The following is a 21,828-nucleotide window of genomic DNA, read 5'->3' as shown; positions in this document are numbered from 1 at the left end:
TGTTCAAGCAAATTCGATTTTGATGTCAATTTGCTAAAAGTGGAATTATTTTCACATTGGCACAATTAACAGTTAGCTAATGTAATCTTCTTGTCACTTGATAGTTGGAGAATGTGAACTTCTTTTTTTATGTGCCTGAGCTAAGAGGCACGGCAATGATTATTTAGAGACCTAGGGGAAGCAGAGTGGAGTAGAGTTATTAAAATCTCGGAATTATTATATTTCTAAATGTTTGATTGTAAAATGTAAGATTTAATGGTTTTCTTGTTGTTTGTTCTTTTTGGATCAGTACCCACTGGAAAACATTACTGAGTAGCATGTTATGACAGCCCGTAGATACAAGATACTGCACTTTAATTTCCACTTGTAAGCAATGTAGGTACAGCTGGTGGCCCAAGTCCTGGAGACAATCTTTGTTTTGACTTTTAATTTGGTATCTCACAGCAGCTGTGGACACAACATCCAGTTATTTATTTATTTCCTTTGAATGCATGTAAATTGTGCTTGCTCTGTCCTCTATATGGTATTCGAGGGCGACTGCTCTATTTTTGAACAGCAAAGCTACAACTGGGACAACTCTGCTGTATTCCCTTCTTTGACTTTCACAAAGTGAGTGCTTTATTATCAACGTTTTCCCTCTGATCTACAGTCGTTTTAATCAGAGCAGCACACAATGACTCTTTGCTATGATTATCATGTGCTTCTCAAACAGTTGGCTAGTGCTATTATACAATAGCAGTCACTGAGGACTCATTGAAGGGGTAATGCACCATCTGTCAGCCATGGTGGTTCAAAACCAAATGTGGGTGCTCAGTGTAACAATGTGCAGAATTAAAATGTTCACAAGTGGGGAGCTGTGTCCTCTGGGCTGCTGGATCTACTGACTGACTCAGTTTGGTAGCACATGTAGCAGCAAGTGTGGACTAACCGAAAGCAAGACATCAGAACCATGTGAATCTCTGCTGCTTGACTTTCAGCAACTATCAATCTTATATTAAAACATATTTGGAATAGGATAGAAATAAATGCCAGCATGTGTATTGGCAAACAATCAACTAAAATGTCACTTACTTGGTTGCTACAGTTAATAAATAATACTATTAGGTATTTATTTTGTTCACAATCTAGTATGTTTTCATTCTATAAAAGGAGACACAATTTTAAAAGCCTCAAGTGACCCTATGTTCTGGTGGTTGTGTAGAGCATCACTTATTGATTACATGACTCTCATATTCTCGTCATTTTGGAGTCGAGCTGAAGGCCGGGAGTTGATGACATTGACCATCAAACTGGACAGGGGAAATATTAACTGACCCAGGTGAGGTTACATGCATTTCATACTGGCAATCAGTAACTGAATTTATGTCCAGTATGGAGAGAAGTCTGTGAGAAAGCATAGGGCAGGACAAAGAATTGAGGAGAAAAGAGAAGAGTAGTGTACCCACTTCAGGCACATTGTCGTTGTTCCAAATATGCACCATGGCACATTTCTGTTTTTTTTTTAGTAAAAATGATTAGAAATTTTGGTCGCTTTTATTAATCAGAGCAAAGAAATTATGATAAGAAATTCTTACAATAGAATGTAAAGCATTGATTCTAGGAAGAGATTCATTTTCATTAATTCCCAAAACATGAACAATTTTGCAGTAAAATTAAAATGTTTTCAATGAGAAATATCTAAAAAATCTTTCACTGAATTCTGAAAGATTCTTACAATGTCGTGTCGTGTAAACCAAGATGAACTACCTAACTAAACAATTACTTGATGTATTCATTTGGGTGCGAGTATCAAATGCAATTGATTGATGAAAGATTAATTGACAAAAGCAGAAGACTGGAAGATGACTGAATTAAAGAAGAAGACTGGATTAAGATGAAACAAATTACTAGTATCAAGTGCAGAAAAATAGCCTTGGCACGCTAATTTGCTCCCAAGCTTCTTCACTTAATTCTTGGCAAGCAAAACCAGACATCAGTTGTCAAAATGAATTTGGCAGGTGTCGCATAACCTCGAGGTCTGGTTGACTTTTTATAGCACCGTGTGTTTCTGTAACCCAGAACACTGCAGTTTAATCTGCGCAGTTTGCTCTGTGAATACCCAAATGTCAACAGAATAATAAAATAAGTAAGATAAATAGTGATGATAGAGGAAAAAGTCACTTACAGTTGAACCCCAAATGAAGCAAAATGTTTAAGAATCCAGAGTGCCAATATCTTTTTTTCAATTACGTTCTGAAAACTCTGCAGCTCCCAGAGTGAACTGGTTGGACTTTTATTAAACTTCTTTCAAATGTCAATATTATCTGCTGTCAAACAAGCCTGGAATTACCAATATCTCACCTCTGTGCCAAGGGAAAGTATGAAATACACAATGAAGTGATGATTTCCCTGTAGTATTCCATAAACTAATATTTAGCTGGAATTTAATCTACACAACATCAACATCTCCCCTCTTACCAAATTTGTAGACTAAAACGACAGCAGTCTTGTTACACACATCACCATCCACTGCACCTCACACAGTTGAGGTGGTCTTTAAATGCTTAAATATAGTTGATAGAGGTTATTTATCATTATATTGTAGTAGTTAACCAATCCAATGCCTGATATTTCAATCAATTATGAATTGATTATGAGTTTTAATGGAAACAAATCACACATCTAATTCCAAGGATATACCATCAACAAGTGCAATTTAGCCAAGATCCAAATATTGATCCATATCTAGTGGGTTACAACATTATGGGGGTCACATTTATAGGCCACTGGACAACAAAAGGAACATCCGCAAAAATTTGTTTACATTTATTTAAATCATTGACTTCATGTTATCTTTAAGTTTCCTTTCTAAATCATTTAAGCAAGTTCATAGATTATAGAAGCACCATACTATAAGATTCAGCTGTACATTCCAGTCTATAGACACTGTAAACAGTAAGAAATATGTATCATACACGTCTCATTTCCATGTGAAATATGAAATGACACTGCTCAGAGCATTAAATGAAGTGTTTTACCTTTACAGTCACAGTTTCTGCTTGAGCAAATTGAAATATTTACACAGTGCTTGCAGACCATAAAATGCATTGGCTGGTTTTTATTTGAATTACAAAGGCCTGTACCTGTAATAAATTATATCACAAAGCAGCTTGTTAACACATGTGACCAAGCTGTTAACATTTTTGTTTACTGAAGAATGAATTGCATGTTTTTATATTTTATAGTTATAGGACATTCTGTACTTTAACATGTTAATGTTAAATAATTCAGCAAGGAAAGAAACACGATTCACACGGGCCATTATTGACTTCTAGCATTTGCGGAACAGAGGAGGCATCATTAATATCATTCAGATGATAATAATTTTGCTGATTTTAATAATAAGAATAGGTCGCAAGTCTACAAGCATTTTTGGTACTATCTCTAGCATTAATAACTCTTTAAAAACAAATGTAATGGCTGTGAAAAGCTGTGGTGGTCAAGCCAGTTTTGATCAGGTTCACCAAGTAAGTTCTACAAAATCAGGAAAATCTGCTTCTTTCCTATTAATCACATTATTAGTTATCCATAATTGTCAGAGACTCAAGCCATGGTGTCCCAATTTGACTGTACAACTTCTTAATTAATTATCAGACCAATACATAAGAACATTCATTACTATGTGACAAAGAATGGCTTTTCCTTTTTTAGATTTATGCACTCAAAGGTCTAAACAGGATGGACTTTGCATTCCCTTAAGTATGCTTTGTTCATTAACAAAAAGAATGCTGAGCTAGACACCGAGATATTATACAGGAGAGGTTTTATGGTACAGAAATCTGATCCTCTGCCAGTAGCACCATTGCTTCTTCCACTACTTTACTGGAGTGTCCAAGGTAGGAAATATAGATGGGATATGCTGACCAAACGACATCACTCTCATAGGTTAGATTAAAAACCCCTGCAGTCCACAAATACAACATCTAGTATGTGTCTGATCTGAGTTTGCTGTGTGAGACATAGAGTGTGTATTGTCACTCTTGTAATGTGTCTGTACTCTGACAGCTTGAGGGTACTTACCAGTAAATACCCCTTTCAGCATTTTATTGCACTTATAAAACCCTGTCTTTCAGATAAATGTATGTTTGATTTTGTCATCACTTTGCATTACATAGAAATCTATTCGAAGCCAAAATCCCATTATTTGATGACAATGTTTGCTCAGTACAATACTTTACTAACTTTTCCATGTCGGCGAATGTTCCCAAGCCACTTTGAGACACTTTGAGATGGCGTCGATATAAAAAGAGCTCAGCTGCACAGCAGTGACAATGTGGGTGGTGTTTACAGTAATTGTAACCTTAGCTCTGGCAAAGACTGATGGACGGACGGATGAGGACGCTAACCATGCATTAGTTGACAGTTGGAGGTATAGCTGTGTTTGCTCGCTTGCATGCGTGTGTGTGTGTGTGTGTGTGTGTGTGTGTGGTGGGGTTCAAATGTATAGCCAGAAGTGGTGCTAAAGTACATACAATAGTTTTTGCAGGTTATGTGCCACAGTGCCATTGTGCTGTGATGACTCATCAGTGCTGCATGCTCAACCATTGATTTACTTGAGAGAGAGAGAGAGAGGGGGAGCGAGAGAGAGAGAGAGAGAGAGAGAGAGAGAGAGAGAGAGAGCGCAGGGTTCAGCTATTGTCTCTTATCTGAATAAATGATGAACTTGCAACAAGTGGACCACAAGAAGAAAACAGTACAATCAAAATCTTAACTGAACTGAACTGACACCAGATGTTTCACGTTGGATGCAATTATAGAAAACACAACAAAGGCCTACCAAAGGGAATCATTCTAGGCAAAATAGAAAATTACCAGCCCCATGACAGCATCACTTTATTTGCACCTGCAGAGCCACACATTACCTTTTATCACCTTGTGTCCTTTGAATGCAAAACCAAATGGCAACTTCTCTTAACTTGTTTTCCAGATTCATTTCCTATGGGCGACTAATTAGCTTAAACTGCCTTCACTATGTAGAGAGGTACGCACTCATTTCACTTTGCTCGATCATTCCATTAACATGTGCAGTGTGTCTTTCTGATATTAATACACTTATATCAAGGGATCCAACAATTTCCCTGCATTACCTCCAAACTCCTGTCACTATGTGTCTGGCCTCCAAGGCTTCAGAACATTGCCTGCAGTGCATCGCCTGAGGCTTTCTCAAGGCTCTTGCCGCAGTGTTTGGCTATTCTGACATGGACATGGATGAAATTTAAAGACGTTTTTGGATGTTTAACCTCCTTTTACTGGGACATATATGGTAAAACACATGGGTATGTTCAAGCAGCTTGATATACCAACACTATTACCATGAAGTCTCTGGAAGAAGAAATTCTGGAGGTGACAAAACTGCAGTTGTTCAATTTTCAAGTTTGTTATATGATCAAGATGAGAGAGAGATTCACTACTTGCGTCATGGATTGACAGCATGTCAGGATGAATTATAGGGTTGATCATAAAATCCACCTGTCAAAGTTTAGCAAGGAAGAGACCCTAAACGACCTTCACCTCAGCATGCATGACATGCAGAAGAGGTTAAGGTCACTTATCTTCCACCACGACATCATCCGCATCCATCCAACTGCACTGCAACATAAATTCTATCGCAAATTTCATTTCTGGGAGGTTCTGACACCAGCTTGTCAAAACATGGTAGCAGGGGTGGGTAATGGTCAACAAAAGGTATGATGGATTGCATTTCTTCAGTCTCACTGTGACTGACATCCACCCTGTTACACCCTTGTGGACATTGTGTCCCAATAAGGTCAGACAACACATCAAAAGTGGGGGATATAAAGTAAGATAAAGGGATGTTCTTCTGTCAGCTTCTCAAACAAATCAAACCTTAGAAACAGATCTACTGGTGTGAGCCGAGGCGTCACTGGGGGCGTGCCAGCTTCATCCCAGTGTTACTGAGGAGGAGGACGGATCCCACATGCTCGCTATCAATTTTCCTCTGAATGTGGCTGAAGGGTTTTAAGAATGCCACTGCGCCTCCTTCAAAGGGACAAAATGGGCTGCCATATGAAGGATTTGGTGCCGGTTGGTTGGCCAGCAGTGCTTTAAACAAACCCTTCTACCATACAGGAATGACATCAAACAACGGAAAGAGTTTGCCACCATTGCAGTGCTCCTGGCCCCCATTTTGTCTATCGGCACTATTGTCTTTTTCTGTTATGTTTCTGACTAATACCCACCTATGTTGTGTGTTCTGGTAACATTTTCAGACACAATTCGGGGCTCCAGCACTCTCCCAAGAGCTACAGCCTTCAGGGAGCAGTTTTATATATTACCCTTTGCTTTTTTTTAATATTCTAAAGATGAAATCTTCATTGTAAAAAAAAAAAAAGTTTTGAGATTTATCTAGGTTAATTAATTCGTTCCTAGTTTTGATAAATGAAGCCCCTTTAAGTTTGACAAAGCTAAATTAGAGGACGGAGTCACATTTAATAAGCAGTTAGGAATTTTCTATGTGGAGGACAAGATTTCACCAATGTCACTCAGTTATTTGCACAAAACAGTCACTCCAAAAACCCCAATTAGGCCGAAAGGAGATGAGAAAGAGCAAAGTGAAGGGTCTTTCATTTGTTGCATTACTGTAGGCAGAGACAGAGCGCTGATGAGTCCTAGTGGGAAATTTCCACTTGGTTCCAAAGTCACTTCCAGGAATAATAAATATCGCTGCCTTATTGATCAAATGACAAAGTGGGATTTGCCTCACACAGCAGAAGCAACTTGGCAGGGTTGTGCAACAGTATACAGTACATGTGCCGTATTGGCTATTAATGTGCTTCTAGTTGCACCTTTTGTCATGGTAAGAGTAAGAGTATAGATGCTGCAGGTGACAAATGGCAACAACAGGTGTGTGCTGGAGTGTGTGTATGTGAGAAGATTATTAATATCAGGGTAAGTGTGCGTGTGTGCCTGTGTGCGTGTGTGTGGCAAATATTGTACCAATCATTCCTGTATAGCTGTATCAGTAAAGTTTCCATATTGGACACGTAATCAATCAGGGGATATTCTTCCCGTGGATTGGAGATGAGTGGGGGCGAATGACAAATGGAAGAGACGCGCTCCTTTCATTTCACCTACTAGTGGTGTGAAGGGGAGGGAGGGAGGGAGGAGGAGGAGGAGAAGGAGGCGGGGGTGGGGGGCGAGACTGGCTGCTACCATTCGCTCTGCTTCCGCGGGGTGGAATGACTTCTGCAGTGATATTTGTAAAAAGCGCTTTGGCACCGATCAGCCTCGTACATACGTGAAAAATAATCTTCCTATTCAAAGCAAAGACATCGCCTTTTCCTCCCGTTCGGTCCGTTCACAACGATCCAAACAAACAACACACACACACCAGATAGCATCCATTTCTTTCCTCCACTGTATCAGCCTCCCCCTCTCACGCCAGCAGAGAGGAACAGAGTATCAATCTGATGCTGTCCACCGTTTCCAGGGTGAAAATCCCCCTAAGGAAGCATCCAAAAGCTACTAATTAAACGGTGGATGGCACAAAAATCAAGCTGAAAAAGGGAGAGAAAGAGAGAGAAAGGAAAGAAAAAAGGGGAAATAATAATTCGCTCGCGAAAAACCCAAAGACGAAAAGACTCTCACGCAGAGGGGGAATACAGGTAAATATGAGCGCACTGTTGTCGATAAGCGAGATGGCGGATTGATAGTCATTTGGATATCATTTGTTGCTGTTTTTGAATCTACGTAGAGAGCGAATCAATCAGATCAGCACCGGTGGGCTTGGACAGCTCCTCGTCCTCCCCCTCCTCCGCGTCTCTCCGTGTCTCGGTGTTTGCTCGGGCGGAAGAGGCTGTTTTCAAAAAGCCTCGCCAGCCCCCCCAAGTCAACGTATCCGCCCGCTGTTGTTATTATTCTTCATTTATTTATTTTTATATATCTATTTTAAACCTTAAGGATCGATAAAAAAAGGTTTCTGGGAGTTCTCCGTCCTGAAAACACAAATAATGAAACGGGAAATCAGATCCGGTGCGATGTCGATAAGTCCCGGGGAAAGTCGTGTCACCGCTGGAATGAAGCGTCTAATTGCCTCTGCTGCCTCCTTCTTCTTGTTGCAGGAACGATTCTTGGGGAGCCTGGTCCTCGAAAGGATGTAAAACGTTGCTCACAGATGCATCCCATACAAAATGCTTATGTGATCGTGTATCTACCTTCGCCATTTTGGCTCGGCAACCAAGAGAAATAGTAAGTAGGCTATTGATTTGTTATTCACTGTGGGTGCTAGAGGCTAATTTGACGAGCAATGCTAACTACCTCTGTGCACGCATGTCAATCGAATCTATTAACCGAAATCACATTAAATCGTTATTGTTTACCATTGTGTGCGTGTATGTGTGTGTTTTCTAGTTTTCACATAGATTGAGATAACTGTGTGCGCGTGCACAGGGAGGGTGTGTGCATGCTGATGCATGTGTGTGTGTGTCACTGTCTGCTCATTAATCAAATGCAAAAACCCTGAAGATGAAGGATGTTGTGATGAACATTTACCAAACATGCATTACAAAGTTAGAAAAATGGTGTTTGTTGTAAAGATTACTGAGCCATGTTGGCGTGGGAAACGTCAACTAACAGATCTGAGGTGTTGGAAGTAATTAACACAGAGATCATGGTTAGACTGTGGCCTTGCTGCATCAGTGGAGCGTCTCGACTGTAAGGCCTCAATCATCCACTAACCAAAACCTGGAATCTCTAATATTAATCAGCTTTTGATGCAGATGTCATTATTTTGTGTTTAATGTAAAGGATATCTTAAGTTTGTCAGCCCACAGCCACAGCTTGAATGATTTGAAATGTCACAGGACAAAATAGATGAGGTCAAAAAACCGAGTGCATCCGAGTGTGAGCTCCATGTCTTCATTATTTTCTGAAGAAGCGGATGTAAAGTTTTGACATCTACTGGATCTAACCTTCTAGCCCACACACACAACTTCAAACCTCACAGCATATTAAGAAACCCCCATTGTGGAATATTGAGATCTTCAGATTGGGGGTGCTTGTTTTGAGCTTGTTTCCTCTCCAGGCAATCTTAAAGATTTACTGTCCTGCATGAACCACATCCAGCCTCCCACTGACTGGTTTTGTCTTCCTCCTGTCTCCTCCACAGACCATGGAGTACTCAGGGGTCCCATCTGTGACACTGATTGTTGGCTGTGGTCTATCTTGCCTCGCCTTGATCACATTGGCTGTAATCTATGCTGTTCTATGGAGGTAAATGTAAACTTTAATTGAAGATAACAATAGTTTCACGCTTGTGTTGATGATATGTATGACATGTTTACATTTTCTAACATTGCCCTTGTCTAATACAGTTCATACTTTGACTTCAATAGCAAGACTATTACCCACCTATGACCTATTAGCAATAGAGGATTAGAATATCAATGAGAAAATTGTTTAAATAATCTATTTCTCCTCCTTTTCTTTAGATATATTCGATCTGAACGGTCAATCATCCTCCTTAACTTCTGCTTATCCATCATCTGCTCAAACATATTGATCCTTGTTGGGCAAACACAGACCCATAATGTGGTAAGTGTCATTTATGTTACTGTTTATTCTGCATATCAGTATGTTTAAATAGAGCTTTTTAATGGAATTGTTCATGTAAAAGACAGCTTAGACAAGCTTAGGCATTGGAAAATGTAGGCTTTTATTTCAACATATTCTCCTTTTCCATCTGCATTCAGGGTATTTTGGACAGATTTACTTGAGACCACAGTGTTCTTATCTAAGGAAGGATTTGCTTTTGACGCCACAGGCTTATTGCCAGATATTGTGTTTGTCATTTAGTTTGAGAAACAAGTATTTAACAGTTTCATTGCAGCAACTTGCATACAAATGACTCGTTTTGTTTTTGGGGAATTTTTCATTCAAAATGGAGCATTAAGACTTTGTAATGCCTCTATAAGATGAGCATCTCCTTTGCTTTGACTCTGACCCATCACACAGGTGATCCATTGTCTGCTAAATTTGAGACGGAGTCATTTAGGTGACGATGTTGAATTGATAATGAGACGCGAGAAGGAAACTGAAAGAATGAGAGTCTTTGAGATGAAAAACTCATTTTTAATGACGTAGTTCAAACAAGTGGCAGGGCAATTGTAAACATTGTTTGGTAGATTCTCCAGTATATGAGAGTGTGTAGGAGTAGAGAGGATCTGTGACGCACATAGGAAGACATGTCTGTGCAGGTCAGTCACAGACTAATGGCTGAAATCACTGCAATGCACTGCAATTCTGAAAGGAAATCCTGTATTAGTTGCAATAACATGAAGCTTAAAGTTGGTTGAGGTGATTGAAAACATGCCGTGTATTATCACGACACATATGAACCTGTTTTTGTCGAGATGTCAATGACAAATCAAAGGTTCAACCCGTTTCCAAAAAAACATTTCCATTTCTCCTGCTTTGCAACTAGCCAGTAAACAAGTGGCTAATGTAAGAGATTGTTTGGCAAACAGTAGTTGGATTTACAAGCTGCCCACACAGGTGTCTTTGTTAGTTGGCAGCTCTTCAGAAGGGCACACTGGCCAATTACACACACACACAAGCACACACACACACATTTAATTTCATAATTCTTGCTGTAATCTTACCTTTTGCAAGAAATCAGGACAATGTTTTATTGCAAATCTCATTATGTATTGCAGTTTCCCCCTTTTTTAAACGCAATTCTGTTGAGGTTACAAGCAACGTAACAAACCAGAGTTTATGAGACGTGCAAACGATGTATCAGTCACAGATTGCAGTTTAGAGATGCATGTTACAATGCAAAGAATCTCCTGGAATAGTGATTAACAAAAAGAGATCTACGAGGGTATTGCATCATAACAAATGCATTTATCGGTGCTGTGGAAACCCTAAACTTTGATAAGCATTAAGGAATGATCTCCCCTGTACAATGAAAACTGAATCATGAAAATAATGAATGAGGAAAAGTCTCTTTAAAGTGTGTGTGTGTGTGTGTCATACATTTGTTATATATCTGGCTTCCGGCTTGCATATTTAAATTGGATGAAATTTGATACTTCACAAGTAACTGCAAGCAGTCGGTGGAAGGAAAACTTTGCTCTTGCAATTCCGAATGTGTCAATCTGATGAAACACCAGCGTTCACACATGATAACTCCATCTGACTCGTTGCTACTCTGACTGATGTGTCTCACTGTACTAACAGTACTGACCAAAGCTACCCAATGCACAAAACCCAGGGGGCAGTTCCAGAGCTGAGCTGATCTGAAGTCTTGTCAGATCTAATCAAGCCTCCAGTCTTGATTATGAGGACCGTCACTTAACACGGAATGCATTCGACACACTCCTAATAAGATATCTGTCTCTGGATTCTTGCAAAAGAGATTAGATGGTGTTTCAGTAAATCCTCGAACACACTGACGATGTCATTTCAGCGTCTCAAAGGAGCAACAGATGGACCTCACCTGAGCGAGTCCAATGAACTGAAGCAACAATGAGTGATTCGTTTGTCCCAGCTTAGGGACTGAAGTGCCGTTTTAAAGGCTTCATATTTAATAACATCTAAAAACTGTTGAACACATTCGGAAAATACTATTCATGAATCTTCACAAATCATCGTAAGATAAAAATACATTTTTTCTTATAGAAGACAATGAAATGTAATGTTTTGAATCCTAACTTTGCACTCTTAAATTGATTAATATGTTTTTAAAAGAGTATTATATGCTCTCCAATAGCCCTGCGCCACATTATGTGTGTTCTTCAAGATATTGATGCTGTTCCACTTATGCCATAATGAGCCAATATAAAACACATTGTCATAGTTCCAATCAACGCAGCATTTGTCTGGCGGGTCACTCCGGTGCTGTGGCTACAACCTTCCAGAGCAGAGAATTATTATTAGCTCTCCTTTGTTCTGTTGTTGATGGTTGTTGTATTAATATTTGAGAAATATTTCCGTTGTTTGATAAGCCATACCACAGACTGTTTGAGCAGTGGGCCAGGGACAGAAGGAAACATATCCCCTGTGTGGGTTTAATTACAATGCTGCCTCACACTCTGCCTGGATTGTTTTCCCTCTATCTCTCGTAAGGAGTGTATATAATTGGGTTCTCTGTTTGTGGATTCCAAGTTGCTCATCATCTAATGGAAATGATCTCTTTGTTGTGGAGGTGTCCTCTGGGAACAGGAAGTCAGTAAAGTCACCTTTGCATGCGCATTTTCTTTGTCCTCTACCTTTTGTTCATCTTGGTTTACGGCACAAAAAAGACAAACAAGAGAGAGGTAGAGCTTGAAGCTGCCAGGTGAGGAAGAACTACCCTAAGGAGCAGGTTGACTTGCAGTTAAGAGAGCGTGGTCCATGTAGCCAGTAATGAGTCAAAGACCTTAGACACACTGAAGGTCTAAGTCAACGTGTCCTGTCACATAACACAGTCACCAGAAATTGGCCGGCCTCTATGAAACGCTGGAAACGAGCGCTTCACGTGTCATAAAGTCACATCTGCTGTTGTTTTTGCTGGGGGACGGGAGCTTTGTTGGCACACATAATGCCTTCTTGAGACACACTTTGACACCGCTATGTGCCCAAACTCTGAAATACTTCTTTTGTCTAAACTCTTTAACAGCACGTATGGGGACAGAGGGGTTATCAAAGCTGGTGGCGCATGTCAAAAATGCATCGCTGTACTATTAGTAAAATTGCGCTCTTCAATCCGACTTAGAGATTTTATTTTTTGGCCTTGTGTGACATTGTATGGTGATAGAATATAGAAAAGCTATAACGTGAGTTTGTTCTGCACCACTTTAAAGCTGAAGTGTTTGGTGATGACCCAGTAAATGCAGCAGAATGAATAGAGAAGATGCAATGTGCAAGGTGTTATTGTTTTGAGAACAGAGAGGCTAGACCTGATACGGCTCTATAGAAACAGACTCAATGACCTCTTTACTCTTATGAAATCATTTGATACGTGTCTCTTGTTCATACACATAACAGACAAGTTCACGTGTAAACCATGTAAGATACATGAAGTAACTACAGTCCAAACATTGGAGGGATGGTTTATTTATAGAACATGAAGCTCGACCTTCCTTACAGAGAGGTGCAGTAAAAGGAGGATTTGATTTATCCTTGCGTCTCAGTCAAAGGTTAAACTAAGTGATTGGAGAATGATTTAAATAGAACAAGGCAGCATCAGCATAAAGTTTATTACTTTGGACTAAGAAAGCACCTACAGCAATGGAACTCTATGTTCTTTCGTTAGTTGGTTTTAGTGATAAAAATCGAGCCGCACACTGTTTATAGCACACTGAAATACAATTTGTATACATACTGTACGCCAGACGTCCCCGAAGTGTGTGAGCGAGCTGTTTGCTTCTCTGTGTCGCATCCATAAAAACCAAACGTAGCCTCTAACCGCAGTGACCGAGCAGATGCGTTTTATTTAGCATTCCTTTTAGGTTCAACAACAATTTGCCACCAGCGCTTTGTTGTTTAGAGTTTTTAATGTCACCAGAGTTTCATTCCACTCCACACCCATACACACACACACACCTCCACCCAAGCACCTATTAACACTGTTGATGCTCGATTGAAAAGGAAGGGTGCTTCAGTCCAAACACCCGGCCTCCTCCTCTTCCTCCCCCTCCTCCTCTACCTCTTCCTCCCACACTGACTCAGGATTATCGGCGAGATTCAACATATATGGTCTTGTTCTGCATCTCTCACTATAGCATTCTTAAAGAGGACATATTGCTGCTCCTTTTTTTAAAGCAATAACGCCTTTGTTGTTCTACACAGTAGATTAATTGTGGTTGAAGTGCACAGTAGCATGCGTGGTCGACTGGATTGAAAGTCTACTGTGTCCATATACAACCAGTCATTTATGTAATCATGTTTGTAAATGATAGAAAGCCACCATAACATCAAGATAGCTGGTGCCCTGAAGTCAAATGTAACTTCTAAGTCATTGTTAGATTAATGCAGTGAATTCTAAAGCCTTTCTATGACCAAAACTAAAATCCTCCGATTATATCTCTGGTTCCTCAGCAAATGTGTCACTACTCTGCTACGCACTCCGCATGCGACTACGGAGCAGCAATTAGGCTTTTGGACTTTCATATTTTCCATGCTTAGCATTGACACCCTAAGATAACCACTGTGAGAAATATTTCATATTTTAGGCAAAGCTTAAACTGCCATCAGTGCATTCCTTACCACCAGCCTTATCTTCATGTCTATCTACATCAGCTCTGCTATGTTTTAATGTGGTCCCTTCCTCAGTTCCTCTGTTTCCATGGATACTGACACAGTGTGCTCAACATCTCCCGGCATTTGCCTTTGTAAAGGGCATTGTGAGCTGTAGGTTCCAACCTCGTTTTTTGTACGACTGCCTACATCCAACCCATGCTATCATAATGTTCTTTTTATCTCCCCCTATTTTTGAACACAGAGTGTATACATTTTTATCTCCGATAACTAATGAGGCTGATGGTATAGGCTCCCGCAAGTGTAAGTGAAGCATGAAAAGTAACGTTTGCATATGACCTGTTTCCAGGAAACAAGGCGGGCCTCTATTTTCAGCATCGTGAAGAAACAGCAACTCTAGAATAAGTCTTGAATATAGCCTACAGGCAGTGTCGCTATATTTATTTATTTTAAGAATCACGGGCTACCTTTCTCCTTTTGCCTCCTGCACTCACAGATGCATGTGGACGAAAGAAAACTCCACATGTGGAAATTGATCAATAAGATTTCTAATTGATTGGCATGTCTGTGGAAGTCTGAGACGGCACAATAACACAGTAAATATGGAAAAATAAACTTTTTTTTAAGTAAAGGGCATTTTTAGTAACTCCATACTCACTAAATCATGCCTTGACTTGATGTACATTTCCATTTAGAATCAACTCATATGTGAAAGGTGAATAACAGTAAACCTTCTTGGTTTTTGGGATCTACATTTCTATCAGTTATACTATGTTATGTTAAAGTAACCATGAGAACGTATTGGAATATACCTAAATGCGTTGATATTGATCTAACAATGTCTTCATAATGATTTGAAATATTGTCTGAACTTCTGGCAGACAGCCCAAAGAACCTTCTCCCGGTAGTTGTGTATGTATGAATTAGAGAGGGTAAGTCCCATTAGTATGCACAGGCCAGAACAGAGAAAGCTTAAATGTAAAGACGAAATTAATTGAAGATTGGAAACGAATGCAAAATCAGCCACGGAAGCTGTTAAAGATGGTAGCTTGTGCCCGTCTCACAACAACTCAGATGGTAGTTCCCAAGATGGCATAAACAACAACACCAAGACGTGAATGCTGCAGGAATTTCCAAAGTTGTTCCGACAAATGCTGCAGAAACGGGAACATGGAGTCATATTCCTGCTGAAATGATGTCCAGGGCGAGAAACAAAACAATGTGCAACAATCTATTGGAATTTGTGGTTACAGTTATCTATATATTGTATATCTATATATCTACATCTCAGAATTGGCTGCAGAGGACAACAAGAGAGAATTGTGAGTTATATCAGTCAAAATTCTATTTATTTGTGTTTTGCTGGTCATATTTTGTAGGTTTTCCCTTTGTACTGGGCAGACTGGAAAGTGATTTCTATAGGGAAAACGAAACTATATGGAGAACAGATTCATTACTCTGTTCATAAGTGATATTCATGCAGCAGGTGGCTTCTCTTGTAAGAGTATAAGATGAGCAACACGCATGACATTTATCTTCTAAGAGACATCACAGCCTGGTTTATACGAGGGTTATGGACCTCAGAGTGGAGGTGCAAAGTGCTCTCCAACTGAAGACGCTGACGTAGAGAATGTAAAGACGGAATCGGATTTACACTCATCTCAGCTGAGAGCCTCTTTCCATCCATGTTGTTTTTATAATATCATGCTTTTCAAATGATAGTATTTTCAAGTATACTTGCGAAAGATGAGCAAATATAGTCTTGCTAAATAAAAGTATAGTATATGGAATCTAGACATTTAAACATCTTAAATTAAACACTGTTTAATCAAACTCAGCCCACTTCCAAGATAGACAATTAAATGTCTCTTAAACCTGGAGACCTGTTAATATAACATTAGTCGTGTTTGAATACTATGCTTTTGCTACTTGGTACTGCTGAAATTGAACAGAAGATGTGATACATTTATTGTAGCACATCAATGCTGCTTATATTTTATAGGCTAATTATTTTATACTCGTTTACATAAGTGTTAGACATTAAATACACGATCCTGGCAATTATAATTAAGCATCGGAGAGAACATTGTTGTGGAAGTGTTGTGAGGGACACAAACACTTACACACAAACACACACACACAGCAAGTGTTCATTTTCTCCGCATGGATTTTGTTTTCAAACATTTGCTAACTGAATCCACATTTATGTAATTAATATCTCTCATGGCTGTAGATAAATAGGCATTCCCAGGCATGAGGTAATGCAGGATTATTGTTTCCTATAAACCCAATGACCGCTGCGGGGGATGGATGGCTCTGCTGTGGTGTTCTCAGTGGGGATTGTTAAGTGTTTGGGGGATCTCACAGTGTGGTGTGGACGTCCCGGGATGAGCTGAATCACTCCTGCCTCTCTCACTTTGTGCAGATTACCACAGATTTGTGCTGTTAAATAATCTGCAGCCCTCAACTGAAGCATCTTAATCGTCTCTCACTGACAAATGCCAACATGCGGAGCAACTTGATTCTTAAGGACGCATTCTTTTTTAATCCTCTTCAACATAATTACAGTTAAAGACGCTTCTCTTAAGAACAATGACGGATAAACGAATGAAGCTGGGGAAACGCCGCCACCTTCCACCGGCACACTTAGTGTCGTTTGAGCTGCGCGGTTCTCTTTGTGTGACACTGTTGACCTTGGCTCACATGCCTCCAGGTGGGATCCCTCGCATACTAATGAGGGTTAGTGCAGAGGAATGCTACGCTGTGTCTGTCTGTGTCAGCCAGCCACCTCTGGTACCGCAGTCACGGTTTGGCTCAGACTGACTTCGTTTGAGGCGCGGCGTCGGAGCGTTACCGCAGAAGATTTACAGTTTCTGTAGATTTACACTGCAGACAGATGCAAGCAAATAAACGATAGAAGATATGAATTGATCTGATGTTTGTCTACTTTTACTTGTAAACTTTGATGGAGTCTGCACTTGTTTTTATATCAAAGCCAAGGAAATGTTAGGCGATGCAGTCATTCGCAACAGCTGTGCATCATCTAGATCTAATGCCCGCTTTTAGCACTCAGTGTGGGAGACGGTGTTGATGTGTTGTGGCATTGTGCACACTTTTACAATTTTATCAACCCAAACTGGAGATGCTCTAATGTTCTTATTAGGTTTTGTTATGTAGTGGAGTGCGTTGCTCCTTCAGGGTTGGAGGAATGTAAAACTCTGTAGACAACAAGGATATGCAGGTAAAACTGTGAAAATAAGGTGCAGTAGGTGCAGTAAAGTAGATTTTATCTTTCTTTGAACTGCAGTAACCTCGCAAATATTTGGCTCATGCAAAGATTGTTATTGTTTTTAGGGAATTATTAACAATTCTTGGGGGGAAATGGTCTTTGCATGTGTGTGCTGTTTAAAACTGTCTGAGTTCATCTTGACCCGGCACATATCATAATGTTTGGAACCCAAACCAGATCACCTTCAGACAGAATTGTGTCAAAGTCTGACCCTGGGCCCACACACAGCAGAGGAGCTTAAATCGGAAATCAGAATTCTGTTTCCTCACAATCGGTTCTCAACGTCCAATTTACCGTGAGAGTCAATCTCATTTATATTCTTGTTGAGTCTGTCCCGCAAATCAGTCTCTTTTCTCTGCCCATGAAAACTCCCCATCAGGTTTGGGCAGTTAAGTCAAGCTCGCATGATTACAGCTTCTGGCATAAAAAATATCCGGTAATTGAAAAATGCACAAACACAGATAAAAATCCAAAAGATGGAGCAGGTCTCTTTGTATGTGAGCTGTATTTTCTATTTAATAACCTGCATTTCTGCCAGAGTAAACCTTCGTTTGAGCCTCAACCCTAACACATCTGCTCATATCCATTTTCTTCATTTTTCTCCAGGGCGTTTGCGTCATGACAACAGCCTTTCTGCACTTCTTCTTCCTGGCTTCATTCTGCTGGGTCCTGACGGAGGCCTGGCAGTCGTACATGGCGGTGACGGGGAAGGTTCGGACCAGGCTCATCCGCAAGCGCTTTCTCTGCCTGGGTTGGGGTAAGGATCGCGTTTCCTAATCCTCCTCGTTATATCCCATCATACCTTGCACTGAATTCCATGTTACGTGTGTTTTCTGTTATCCGCACCTCTTTGGCGGAGCTGGATCATCTTCCTCGGACATTGGGGTTTCATCCTATCAGGTTCTCCCCTGGTGCGGTTCTCCTATAGCAGGTTGCGGCAACCTTATGTGTAAATGGACAGGGTGTGAGTCAACCCCGTTGATACTGCGGTACAATCTGATTTATCTAGAAAAGCCTTTAGAAATGCGGTTCATATAACAGCGGCAGTGGGCAATAATGTAATTTATTTATACTCTATTCTGCATAGGCATACATTCAGCCAGTGTAGGTCTGAGATAATTAAGTTTCCGCCATAGTATCCTGCTGTGTCCTCTGCACTGTAATATGACATAATGAAAAGATAAAACAGTGACCATTATAAATCCCCTGTAAAGGAAATCTTTTGTCACGAACACATTCTGGTATAACGAAAATGTCGACACATCAAGACCTTGTTTTTTTCATTTGATAAATGTCAATATGAATTCTTGTCCAAAGGCTTTCTTACAGACTATAGAAATCTCTCCTTTAAAAAAAAAATCAATTTGATTATGAAAGAGCCCACATTCATTCTTCTTGTTACCTAGCAACAAACAAGTCTCTCTTAGTCATTGCAGTGCCATCGCTTGCTGCAGAGAGAGACAAAGACGGTTCTACAGTGATATAAATGTATTTAAAAAAAGCAGGAACAGCTGATTTGATGAACAATAAGACAAAACATAACGACTAATTTGACAGCAAAAACTCAATATCATGTCAGCTAATTGTACCTGCTTTAGAGTAAAAGCACTGCTCCGTACAGTTTGTGCTCACGTAGCACATAAACCGTTTTTTCCGTCATCAGACAAACAGCACATGGTACCTGTTGTCTTAATTCAGCCTGTTTGAAGTGGAGCTTCGCCGGCTGCATGCTGATTTATGACGCGCTTGTACACGCGCTGCACCCTTTATGCCTTCAGCACTGCAGAGAGGCTCTGGATGACCACAGGGCCTTTGCCTCGTGCCTCCAAGAAACTGATTACATCAATAGCACCTGCCTGTGCTGCCCAGAGAGGAAAGGCGTTAATATTCTGAGCACACGGCCGTAAGGACAGAATCCATTACGCCAATCCATAACGAGGAGCTATACAGCAAATATCCTTCATATAAAAGGTGGAAGAGGTGGTGGAGTGTCTTACCGTGCACTGTTCAGGGTGTTTGAGTTGCTGATTTTTTTTCTTTTCCGCTCTCAGTGAGCTGCTGCTGTTTGTCAAAGCACAATGTTCTCTCCCTTCTCCTGCCACTTTATACAATTTGTTGATTGAAATATTGAAAAGCTTATACAGTAAGTCGATGCGGTGTTCTGTCAGAGGGGTTTGCTGTCTCATCAGCATCACATCCTGTTTTGACTGTATTGAAGTGAACTCATATACTCCTCACGTCTAACAAGCAAACCAGGACAGCTTGGATAATGGTTAATTTTATTCCCGCTTTTACAGGATTGCCAGCTTTAGTGGTTGCCGTCTCAATGGGATTCACCAAAACAAAGGGATACGGTACCCCCCTGTAGTAAGTTCCCCATCTGTTTATGTGTAATCTCCCAGTTTTTACACAGTGTACCTGCAGTAGGTCCAAGCTACAATTTTATAATAATGATGTAAAGCTTTTTTAGTGACATACTTATCCTAAATAGTGCTATAAACAAAGTCCCATGAACCCAATCAAATTTCAAAATAGCACAGCAGGACCCCAATTTCATGTGAGTTGTATCCCTGCATGATACCAAATGCATAAACACTGTTTAAAATCTCTTTAGCAGTTTATTACCCTGTGAAACTTTGGAAACAGAGTAACAGCATATGGTACTAGACCCCTGACAATTGAGGAAAATGCAGTTGTATGTTAGTGTGCAACATTAACTTGATGCAGGACGTTAACACCTTGGTGGGAGTTGAACATTTCTCTGCTTCCCCCCCTGCAGTTGTTGGCTGTCGTTGGAAGGCGGACTCCTGTACGCCTTCGTTGGACCTGCAGCTGCTGTTGTTCTCGTATGTTTCTCTCATCTAACACCCATTCATGTGTTTTGTTTAGTGAGCATACTAGAAAAAACATAGTTGATAATATATCCGCACAAAATGATACACAGCATGTTACTTTGTTCTATAATATGACAATTTTCGTACAGTTTACACAGTTTATGATCGTGACTTGAGACATCTGAACGTCTGCAGACACTGATTGTTCTGTTTGGAAACTGCAGTTGACCCATTCACCCCAAATTCAGACATGCATCGTTTGACATTAGCTTGTTTTCACACAAGAATCACATGGAGCCAGAATGTGACCTTTGTGAAGCACTGTGTTGAATCTCTTGCAAAGGCCCATATTCCATTAAAATGTGATCAGTGTAGCCATGCACATTGTCGGGATAATGACGTCCAGCGCTGAGCATTTACACAACGCATTTAAATTGCATCGTCATTATCAGGATGCTGCCCTCTTTGTGATCTGATCGCAGTAGGAGGGTCGCTACACCATTAAGACTCGACTTGTCCTCCTTGTTTCATTGACGAGCCTCATTCTCCAATTCATGGCGTTTAAGTCGCAACTCCTGATTCAAAATAGCTTAATAATAATGACAGTGAGCAGGAAGATGGGTAGGCGGGAAACAAATGTCTCCCAGCGGTATGGATCACATTCGCAAATGGATAGTGAGAGCCAATCACATTGTCAGACCACATGGGTATGTATGTGGTCTGGTAGATTTGCCTTTCCATGCATTTACATCTCGCAATTTTCTTTTCTAGATAATGTCTGAGGCCAACATGTGCCATGAAAATAAATTCTAATAAAGGGGAACACACAATGGTTTACAACTCCAAGCACTGTAATCAATTGGTCTATATATTTGCTCGAGCATCCTCATCACAATGTTGTTCCCTGTCGCTGTGGAGTTATTAATTGTTTATGGATTAGATCTTTTCAGAATCCAATTTCTTTCCAAAATCTAATTCACTGCAATATTTCAATCATCTTGCAGTCGCATTGTCGTACATAGAAAATTACACACAGACAGTGATTATGCAAATCGCTCAGTTTGAAAGGAGGACAGAGAAGAAAAGGAGTTTTTCATCATCAAACCTCTTTTCTGTTTTGGTGATTTCAAACACTGTGTTCCCAAGCTTTAAACATTTGGAAAACAAAGACACGGAAAAGTCTAAGTCTTAGTCTCACCACTTGTATGATGGATTTCATTTGTCATAATCCCCAGAGGAATAAAAAAATGGCACAAAAAATGAGCCTAATTATTACTTTACTGATACAAATGTTTTTGTTTAAATACTTGATGGATTCTATCTCAGTGAGAGGCTTTTATTATGAACTATAGTCTAATGTTTAAAGAAGTCTCTACCCTGGCCAGTCTCCCCTAGTTTTATATCACTGTAGGCGCTGCTATTAATAGGAAAAGGTGCCTTTGAGAAGTGTTTCTTGACGGGCAGACC

At 40.2% G+C, this 21,828-nt stretch overlaps 1 protein-coding gene across 1 annotated transcript in view; it reads left to right on the top strand.

The window, feature by feature from the left end:
* The window catches only part of adgrb3 (adhesion G protein-coupled receptor B3), a 101,587-nt gene that overhangs the window by 72,257 nt on the left and 7,502 nt on the right, over positions 1–21,828 (top strand). Inside the window, exons 16-21 of the mRNA XM_076161932.1 lie at positions 8,121–8,247; positions 9,167–9,270; positions 9,489–9,591; positions 18,134–18,284; positions 19,825–19,894; positions 20,307–20,373. Coding sequence (XP_076018047.1) covers positions 8,121–8,247; positions 9,167–9,270; positions 9,489–9,591; positions 18,134–18,284; positions 19,825–19,894; positions 20,307–20,373 — 622 coding nt within the window. The remainder of the gene's footprint in view (positions 1–8,120; positions 8,248–9,166; positions 9,271–9,488; positions 9,592–18,133; positions 18,285–19,824; positions 19,895–20,306; positions 20,374–21,828) is intronic.

This window comes from Genypterus blacodes, unplaced genomic scaffold (assembly GCF_046128005.1).
Source record: "Genypterus blacodes isolate CSIRO-AG114 ecotype Tasmania unplaced genomic scaffold, CSIRO-AGI_Gbla_v1 ptg000012l_1, whole genome shotgun sequence".
NCBI classification, from domain to species: Eukaryota; Metazoa; Chordata; class Actinopteri; order Ophidiiformes; family Ophidiidae; genus Genypterus; species Genypterus blacodes.
Note: the sequence above shows the minus strand (reverse complement) of the source record. Positions and strands in the feature narration are given on the sequence as shown.